This window comes from Odontomachus brunneus, unplaced genomic scaffold (genome assembly GCF_010583005.1).
Source record: "Odontomachus brunneus isolate Ranch 3 - 2012 unplaced genomic scaffold, Obru_v1 Obru_scaffold_322, whole genome shotgun sequence".
In the NCBI taxonomy this organism is placed as follows: Eukaryota; Metazoa; Arthropoda; class Insecta; order Hymenoptera; family Formicidae; genus Odontomachus; species Odontomachus brunneus.
In genome coordinates, this window is record NW_022639772.1 from 187,580 (window position 1) to 198,260 (window position 10,681).

The following is a 10,681-nucleotide window of genomic DNA, read 5'->3' on the forward strand; positions in this document are numbered from 1 at the left end:
CGATTGCAAAATCGAATTGGATCGTATCAGCGAGGACTGAGGCTAAACTTTTTCAAAATCGCGAGTTTACCGTGTCACTTCCATTAATGTTAGGTTGTTCATAATAATTATCGATACTTTGTGATACTTGACACACATTTGTCCATTTCATCTTAATCTATTAGATTGGCGCAAAAGATCAGTCATTTTCTTATTAAATTGTCATAGGAAAGTATTTAGAGAAAAATAAAAGGAGGTTATTATTACTGGTTATAGTAACATTTGCAGAAAAATGATTCTTCCGATTATAATTCTTCCACTATACGACTATAATTACAAATACCAGATATTTTTCTCTCACATAGTGTATGTCACTTTCCATCCTTTTCATACTATACCCGCTCGAGAGCTCCATTCAGCTGAGCGACGTTCAATCGCTTCAGGTTCGGCGTGTTCTCTTCACTGGTGGAGCAAACGGTCGACTGTTCGGACTTTGATAATGTCGTGCCGTTGCTTTCCTGCTTGTTCAAGCTGCCGTTGGCGGAGCCATCTAAGCTGCTGGCGATCGAAGTCGTAGCAGTGAAGGTACCAGACATTAGCTCGCCATCAATGTCCACTTCCTTCGCCACTGGACAGCAATACATGGAGAAGCGGTGAGCGGTCGGCTGATTGAGTCTTAATGCCGAGAACACGTGCAGCGGCTCGAAGTGATGTATACCGTCCTCATCAAGGACAGTGTACGCGACCTGACCGGTCAACACTGACCTGGAGGCTTCTCTGGGCACAACCGCCTGCAGACCTTGCTTGAGGATCATAAAGATCGACGAGGGCTTGTGGTTTCTCTTCAGTAGGAATTCTTCCATCGCCAGGCTATTGTTGGCATGCAGCAACGCCGTCGGCACATCAGCTGAGGACAACAAAGGCCTTTCTTCGGGTACTATCATGAGCGCGGCGCTCTCTCTCACAAGAGTCCGTAGTCGAGGATCGGTTCTGGCTAACTCAGGATCACTGCACAACTGACCGAGTGCGTTCACGAAAGGTGGCCGTTCCTCAGCCAATTTCCGCATAATTGTCAGTCTCTTGAGCACGTCCATAGTCACCCGATCGTTCGCCAGTGCCTGAGTGGATCTCTCGTCGCTGATCACAGCTAGCAGGCTGCTCGCGATCTCGGACATCCCCAAGGCTCTGGCCAAGCCCACGGCTTGAAGAAGCATCTCTCGCACGTCTTGTCCTTGAGTATTCAACAGTTCCTTCACGCGAATCTCGCTGGATTTACGGACTGCTTGGACAATCGCCTTGTAAACCGTCTCCGCGGCTTCTTTCTCGGTCACCACGTCCGCCACGTGTTGCGACACATTCTCTAAGACGAGTGATACCAGCTCAGGATCGTTCTTCGAGACAGTGCGGAAAGCCGGACCGATCAAGTTGGTGCTGTGCTCCTCTTCGAGAATCATCGACAGTTTGTCGAGAACGGTGTCCTTCTGCAAGGACTGGCTGGTCACTGTGGATTTCAATATATCCACCTTGCTGTTCTTAGTCTCTAATAATTCCGACAGTGCGCTTTGGCAGAGGGAACTGCGATTCTGTGAGATCAGCAAAATCCTCAGGACCTCGTCCACAGATTGATCGACGTCACGATCATCTTGATGCAGTAACGCGTCGAAGGATCCGCTGATGGACGAATAAACGAAGTCCTGTGACTCGTTGGTGTTGTCCATCGTTGTCTGCTGATCGTTTGTAGATATAGTAAGAACAGCGGCTACGATCGCTGCTCTTATAGAGGCCCGAAGAGACTCAACGTTGTCGTCGTCGTTCGCATGGTTACTTTCGTCTTTTCCCACAGCCGTCGTCTGGATACCGTTGGTCAACATCGTTGTGTCCGCACGATTGGGATCTTGTTGTTGCTGTTGCAGAACTATGTTTTTTGCCAGCTGTGCAACCGTGGACATGACTTGCGCCATTTTCACGGCTGTGTTGCCGTGCAATCCCAGCTTGGTCGCCATCGCGAGAGCCTGCTCCAAGGCTACCGCCTTCGGATCCACGTCCATATCCACCGCCGGCAGATTCGTGGCGACTTTCCGCCCGACAGGTAATCCCGCTTCTGACAGCTCGCGCAACATCTTGGCGTCCACGCTGGTCTCACCGCGATGACGAAAGCGAGGATTATAGTGCAGGTGTTGCGGCCGCAGCAGCTGCAGCTCCTCCGGCGTGACTTCGAAACCTTGTACGGAGAACTCCAGTTCACCCTCAGGTGTATCAATAAGGTCAGGCGCAACGAAGCAGGGCCCCTCCTCGGTCTGCACGATCTGACCCGGCACAAAGGTCACACCCATTTCGCCAGCTTCTACCACGCGGCCGGGTACGAACCGAGGACCGTCCGAGGTGTCCACCACTTGGCCGGGCACGAATCTGGAGCCCTCTTCCTCGGTGTAGATCACTTGACCCGGGATGAACGTCGGTCCTACTTTGGTCTCCACGATCTGGCCCGGCACAAAACGTGGTCCATCAGCCGTGTCAATCGTCTGACCTGGCACAAATTTGCTCCCCGACCTGGTCTCCACAATTTGTCCAGGTACGAACTTCGGCCCGCTGCTGGTGTCGATTACCTGGCCGGGCACGAACTCTTCCCCTTTCTCCGTCATCACTATCTGTCCCGGCAGAAAGCCGTCCTCTGTCATTACACCCGGCACGAAACGTGGACCGTCCTGACCACCGCTGACCAATTGGCCGGGCACAATTCTCCTGCCTTCTGGTAGATTCTTCACGCTCTCTGGGAAGAACTCGATGCCTTTCTCGGTCTGCACCATATGGCCGTAGATCTCCTGCTGCTGCAAAGCGGTCACGACGCTCGCGGATTTTGGGTCCACCGCAATGCCAACAGTACCGACGTCTCGAAAGAGCACGTCATCAAATTTGCTCGCAGCAACAAACTCAAAGCCTTTCTCGGTAATGATGGTGCGCCCTGGGCAGAAGAGTACACCTTCTGGAGTTTTCAGCACTTGACCTTCGACGAATTTCTGACCCTTCGGCGTGTCCAATGTCATCCCCGGCACGAAGGTTGCAGTGTCTTCCGTTTCCACGGTGACTCCAGCCACGAAATGCTTCTCACCCGACTCTGTGTTTACGTACTGACCCGGAACGAACTGCAGACCTTCGGAGGTTGCGACAATCTGTCCAGGAACGAACTTAGGCTCGCCGCTTGGCGACTCAACGCATTGACCAGGCACAAACTCGTATTCGCCGTTCTGCATCCGTACGTTCTGCCCTGGTACGAAAACTTGCGCACCACAATAATCCGTAATAGTCTGACCTGCCATGAAGCGCAGTCCATCTGGTGTAGCTACAGTCTGGCCTACGACGAAGGTCCCGTTTGCCGTTACTCGACCAGCCACGAATTTCGGACCCTCCTCGGTTAATACCGTCTGACCTTCGACAAATTTGCTGCCGTCATGTGAGTGAAACGTTTGACCTTGAACGAAACGTTCGCCCTGCTCCGTCATGAGGGTCTGCCCGGCGACAAACACCGGCGTCTTCGCGCCGTCTATTTCATTTACGGTCACGATCTGCCCAGGTACCAGAAGAGGTCCGTTTGGTGTGTTCAAAGTAAGTCCTGGCACGAAAGCTGGTCCTTGAGGCGTCTGCAAGGTCTGCCCAGGCACAAATATCGCTCCGGATGGCGTGTGCACCGTCTGCCCCGCGACGAATCTCTCCGCAGACTTGATATCCAACTTGAGACCCTTGATGTTGTGCAGCGTAGTCTTCTTGCCAGCCGGTAGATTCTTCACCAGCTCGGGAACCTCCTCTATTCGCGGAAGACACTCCATCACCTGTTCCCCAGCTTGCAGCAGCTTCTCGCTTACGTTCGCGGTCTCCCGGAGATCATCCACGGGGACATCTCGAAGAACAGTCTGCAACGTCACATTTGGCTGCGCGATCAGAGGCGTCAACTGTTTCGCGATCGCGATCGCCTCGAAACCTCCCACGGACTCGCACACAGAACTGTACAGAACCGCCGATTCCTGGTGGATGACCTGCGGCACGACTCTCATCGGAACCGGCATTTTTTCAATCATCGGCACTCCCGCTGGTTTGTTCCCATTGTGCTGGAACGAGTTCCAGTTCAACACGCTGGAGACAGGCTTTTCCTTGAGCGTGTCCGAGATGTTCACAATGTCGGATGACCTCAGTCTCGCCTGCTTCATGTCCACGTGCTTCCAATCTTCCGTCATTTCCTCATTCATCTCCTCCTTGACACTTCTTAGCTTGAGCTGCTTAGCACGCCGGAGCTCTTCTTCATCGGCCACGCGTTCCTTTTCCTCAAAAATCCGCTTTGCGTAATTCAATGCGGTCTGCTTCTTCCTCTTTCTCTTTTTAGCCTCAGCCTCCTGTCTCTCTCGTTCCTTCAGCACTTCTTCGCGTGGCCCTAGACCGTCGTAGAGGTTCTCGAAATCCTCCAGATTCTTGAAATCCACGGACACATTCTTACCCTGCTTGAGCCTCAGCAGGACGGTGTCGCAGTCGCGCGACAACATCACGTCCTTCACGTCTCCGTCCCTAACGGCGGCCTCCAGCTTTGCCGGAAATACGAGACTGCATCTTCGTTCCTCCACCGTGTAAACAAACTTGGACCGCTCCTCTTCAACCGGAGTCTGCTTCGTGTTGAGGAGTTCGCGTAACACTTGCTGCTGCTCGCCCTCGCCTTCCAAGATCGGGAAGACATAACGATAGTCCTTCAGCACCACGTGCTTCTTCTTTTCGCCGACGATCAGGCCCGCGGTGTAGTGATGTGGCCCGAGACCCGAGGCGTTCGTGATCTTGCATTTCGACTTGTCCTGCGCGTGCACGCCCAACAACACCGGAATGTAGTGATGAGTCGGCAAGCCGTAGGACTTGCCGGTAATGCGGCAAAATCGCTTCGCGTCCGCTGGACTTATGGGCGGCAACAGCGGGAAGTAGTTCGGCTTGGGCAGGCCCCGGCTCCTACCTGTGATCCTGCAGAAGGACATTGTCCCGTGCTGAAATGATCATCCGCGCATTCGCGATGGATTCGCCCGTGCTTCTCCCTTCGACGGGATCGCGTCGTTCGCCTCAAAGTCGATCACGATTCTTCTTCTTTCTCTTAGAGATAGTTGTAGGTTACTTGAACTAATGTTAATCACGATTGGCAGTTAATTGATTGTAATTGGATATCAACACGTCGAAATCTTTCTTCAAATTTTTAGCAGTTCAAGTCTTGTTGATTTTCCAGTTTCAGGTTTGAGATGATGACCATTTGAGGCTAGATTCGTGTGGAATCCCCGACTGGCGCCTCGCGACTTCGAAGTCGAGGTCCGGAGCGACGACCCGGATGTGAATGATCGAACGTGATCTGTTTATTGAGACTTCGATATTTTGGGTGGTCTCAATCTCTCATTCGAGTCAATATCACGCGCCTGGGAGTTCTACGGCTTCGTGTGACTTCGACGAGCTCGCGGATCGGGAGATGATCGGCTCCAGACGCTGAAAGGTTCTCTCTGACGTCCCGTGGCCGATCGCCGCGGAACAAGGATTGATTTACGGCTCTTTCTCTCTCAGGATTAATGTTCGATCGCGTTGTTTATACCCGCGGCGTCAATGAATCCGTTATGCCCGCGACGCGGATAAATGAGCACCAGCTAGAAACTTGGCATCTCGACCACGAGGATTGCGACTTCGCGCTTTCGATCATTCGAGCACGCGTCACCGTCCGCGCCTCGCCCCCGTCGCGCGCTATCGTCCGTTGAGCTCCGTCCCGATGTCTTTCAGCACCGTTCGCGCGACCCTGGCCATAACTTTTCAGAGGCCGCGATCTTCCTCCTTCTCACGAAGGAGACAGTGTGTCACCGCGAAGGAGACGATCTCTCACCGCGTCTCTTCGTGTACGTACAACATCACCGGCGCCTTTGAACGACGATGGAAGAGCCAGTCACGGTCATAGAAAAGAAGAGGACTTCGATACACACACGCGGCCCAGAAATATTCTGGCTTCTTGACAGCCACTGATCGAGCTTTACGTCTCAAGAAACGAAATTCTCTCGATCCAGATGAGGAGTTTATCGATCAGTCACGAGTGGATTTCGGATTCTCGTTAGAAACAGCAAGTCGTTCAGTTCTTTATCATATATTCGCGTGCGTAATCGCTTGTTCTTGCTCGTCGCGGCTGCGATGTCATCCCTGCTTCCAGCTCGATCGAGGACGGACGGCCGCCGCGTTCTCCGTTCGTTCTCCGTTCGACTCCGTCGTCGACGTTAACTCCCCGTAGATCCCGTCCCCTCGCCGACTTAACGTTCCTTTCACCCTCACTGCACCGCGCTGCACTGCACTCACATCGTTCGACTTTTCGCGAGATGCGGCCCCCGTGAAAAGTGTATCGGCGAGACGCGGCGAAAGCGCGAGACTACTCACGGCGTACGAAGTGGCTAAGAGCCGTTTGCACGGCGAGAGTCTCTCTCGGCTCCCACGACCAGAAATAGCCTACCCTTCTTACACTTCTCCAATACATCTTTAGAACACGGAGTACACGGACCCAGATCTCTCCGTAGCGTCGCGTGAAGTCGCACACCGCGGCGTTTTCGGCGCTTGTCGGCGAAACACGCCCGAGGCGATTTTTCGCGTCGCCTCCGGGGATTCCCGCGGATCGGTAACTCCGGATTTCCCGGGACGGCTGAGATTATTGAAAACCATGACAGCGATCGTAACGCTCACCCAGAAAATATTTAGCCGGCGAGAACATGTTGTGGGTAAAAGGCGACGCGCAATATTGTGATTCCTTGATAGTCAATAATGTACATAGAGAAAATATCGTAGTAAAAATTACAAAGAAACAAAAATAAAATTTTTGTTATGCCGTACAAAATTATAACCACCGAAATTTCCATAAGGAACAAACAGTTAGCTCGCACATAAATCTAGTTATACCATTTAATATTGATTGGCGCAACTAGATTTATATATAAGCCAATCATACTGTTTTCCCCGTATATACATTTGTTGAAGAATGTTAAAGAATTATGCACGTTTAAATTTTTACCGTAAAATTATTGTAATTTAACGTTTTTTCTAGAAAAAATTCATTATTTCTGTAGTAATGCATACTACAATTTCAGTGCAGGCCTGGTTTTATAAAAAAAAAACATTGTAAAAAGAAATGTAATGTTAATGTAATAGAATATTTTATTTGTGTGTGCATTTTTAGTAATTAAATGGTCCTTTAAGATCTTCTAAAATTAACGAGAAATACGTACGATGTTAATAAAAATATGTAACAGCCAGCCGTTAGTAGTAATGATAATCAATAAATCAGACGGATAAATCGCGCGTTGTGATAATTAGCATAGATTATTGTCGATGATGATATTAACAATGTTTCCCAAGTATTTTTAGGCTGTCAAAATAATAAAGATAATAAAGATCAGTAATTCAACATAATAATACGTATAGACAATCATATATGTACATATAATACGTATATGAAATCTGTTTGAAATAAAGATAGCAATAAGTAAATAGCGTTTGCTGGAACTTCGTAAGAACGTGTGCAAACATCACTATAAATCTTAACGCGCTCCAAGATGCTCGGACAAATCGGCACGAATCCCGCGGCGATAAATAATTCTTCTGGTGATAAACAACTTGACGGGATAAGATCGCGCAAGGAGCATTTTATTTAGTGCGCGATGCACATCGAGTTGGGCATTTGATGGCGCACCGACGTATCCTGGCCGCGACGTGCGATTACGTTAGAATTTAGGAACGATGAACAAGACGAATGGCCGCTTTTGGCTGGCTTATGACGCGCGATTATTTGCTCATATATTCCTGGTCGAAGTATTTCATCGTGAGGCAATAGTCAAGCGCGCATCGGCGAATATCGCGAACATCGTATTACCGTTTAAACTGCCCGATCTCGAAAAGTATCTCGAAAAGTATCTCGAAAGTATCTCGAGCGCAAAAGTAGCGACTCCGCTATTCTCGTAAAAGAGAGTGAGTCAGACGGAAACGCGCTATCGACACTTTTAGACCTCGGTTGAATATTACGAGTATCGACTCCTGCGTATCGCAGCCGATGATAATCAAACGAAATCTGCAATATCTTTCTTTGACCCTTCCTCTATGATAGCTCTACTGTTGGAGACGGACGATACTGAGACTAAAACGCAGTTGCCAACGGGCATTCAGACAAGTATGTGATGTGTTAACTAATATGCATAGCCATAAAGATGTTGTAAATAATAAATCATGTCAGATATGTGGTTAAAGCCATTGGTATTCGTTTTTCATGACATGGCGCTAATACCACGACTCGTACAATCAAATTCATATAAATATCCGCCTTGTAAACGTAAAAAAATTATTTCTGAGTTACAACGCCTTGCTTTATAATTAATTTATCATTTTCGTGACAATCATTTGATAAACAATTTCTTCCGAAGAAGAAAAAACTGAGAGGTAATCATCCCTTACATTACACGGAGAGCATATATTATAACTTTTCTTTCATTGCAAATTCTTTTTAATTTGACTATGTTCCGTGTAATATAGGAATAAATCAGCAAGATTTATTTTACATAGCAAATTTTGTTTAGAATATATGAAATGAAAGGACAGTCAATTATTGCAGAATATCAATCTATCCTAGGATACAAGATATCATGCACAGAGAAAAAATCTCTGAGAAATAATAAATATTTATTTAATGAGTACTAATAACACATATCTACTTGAAACTAAATTTTTTTATTTCAACAGAATAAACGATTGCTTTCACGAAAAGCTAAGATGTTCTGAAAGTTTTAAGAAAATGTATATTTTCTTGCTTGAAAAATATTTTTTATTGGTATAAGTAAATATGTTATATAGTACTCATCGAATAAATATTTTTGTTTCTTAAATTTTTTTCTCTCAGTATAATATCTCTCAGTATAATTTTTATTATAAAATTCTTTCTACGTAGCCAAAAGCTAGTGAATATTTACAATGCTCACAACGTGAAATTTTTAATTATTCCAATTAATTAGCTATCGTAAAACAATCGTTCTGCTTCTCGACACAAAGAGCTGATATCTTCGTAATCGTTCGTTATTAACCGGACCTCGCTTCGAAAAACCTCGTCCTCCACGACGGCCGCGCGCCTCAGCGATAAATCATGCGATTCCTGACACAATGTTAGTTTAAAAAGAGCAAGAGGCGGTCTGCCCCGGATGGTTAAGTCCCTCGTAAACAAGTGCACGACGCATTGTTGGCAATGCCGGACGGAACGGGTGCAATAAAGAGCCGCAATGAAAAACGATGTGAACGAGCGACGGCGTTTAAACTGAGACGGCGGTTGCCGTGCCAGTAGCCGATAGTCGAAGGAAAAATCAAACGTCTGAGTGTGCGGTTGCATATTTTTATGCAAGAATGGTGGCGATTCGCCGTGCACGGCATAATAATGGACTGACGCGGGGCGTCAACGTTTTGTTCCGCGCTCGTTCGCCGTGATTTATGACGACCGTTAGGTCGAAGAGGAACCTGCCTACCCGGAATGAATCGCGACTGACGACAGTGCAAGGCCATTATTGATTTACAATTTAGAGTGGCTTCGTAATGAAACGCCACGAATAACGTCGATTCGACGCGACCGTATCCTCAGCTGAGAGACATGATCCCGATTTATAGAGTAGTTTTCGCCAAACTCTGACCGCTCTATTAATTAATCGACGATTAATTAGCAGAATTTCGAACAGTAATTTCTGATTGTGTAATTTGACGTCCAACAATAACAAAAAAATCATTCTATAATTCTATGCTGGCAGAGTAGAATAAGTGATTGATAACAGATTTAAATATAAGTTAAATTTAAGTATATTTACATACAAGTCAAATAATATTAAGTAAATTGATATATTAAGTAAATAATTAATATAAATTTACTTAAATTTATTTAAATACATTGAATTAAATGAATTGAATAATATTTATGTTTTTCTAATTTCTAAATTTAATTTTAATTTATTTGTATTTTTTTAATTTTAAATACAAAAAAGAGAGAAAAAACACAAAAGAATTTCTTATTTGTTTTAACAACAAACTGTCTTATATTTTCTACTATGAAAACATGTTACTAATATACACAGATTTTTTTTTATTATTGTTGGACGAAAAATCACATGCCTGCAAATTGCTGTTTTATTATTGTTGGACGAAAAATTACATACATTTATTACATACATTTGTGTCTACAAATTGCTGTTGACAATTCTGCCGGTTAATTCTCTATTGGCTTAATCAGAATTTGACGAAAGTCACTCTTAATCACCAAAACGGGAGGCATCTCTATTTATTTAATTTTTGGTGTGTGCAACAAGTGGCATGATTATTGTGACTTTATAATGGGGATTTCGGGAAATTCCTCCAGATCTCTCTCGTCAAGGGAGGCGCCAGACGCGCGCATTTCGCGCGCGGAATTCGCGATCGTTCGTAATATAACTCAGTGCCGACCGATAAACGCATCTGGTCGTTGTTGAAGCTACACACGGAGGAAGGGGCAAAAGATGGACAAAAATAGATCGGAATAAAAACCTCCAACGCCGGGCAATCGCCCGTCGTAAAATCCCGCGGACTTTGTCCCCGGTCTCTCTCTCTTTCTCTCTCTCTTTCTCTCTCTCTCTCTCTCTCTCTCTCTCTCTCTCTCTCTCTCTCTCTC

At 46.7% G+C, this 10,681-nt stretch overlaps 1 protein-coding gene across 6 annotated transcripts in view; it reads right to left on the reverse strand.

Annotated features, from left to right (window-relative positions):
- The window catches only part of LOC116853437 (obscurin), a 50,590-nt gene extending 44,169 nt beyond the window's left edge, over positions 1–6,421 (reverse strand). For 2 of the 6 annotated variants that reach the window (XM_032834517.1, XM_032834519.1), the window contains exon 1: positions 378–4,985. In XM_032834517.1, coding sequence (XP_032690408.1) covers positions 378–4,985 — 4,608 coding nt within the window. Of the gene's footprint in view, positions 1–377 lie in introns of all 6 variants that reach the window. The other 4 variants (XM_032834521.1, XM_032834523.1, XM_032834520.1 and 1 more) reach the window with 2 other exon arrangements.
- Between the last annotated feature and the right edge of the window lie 4,260 nt (positions 6,422–10,681).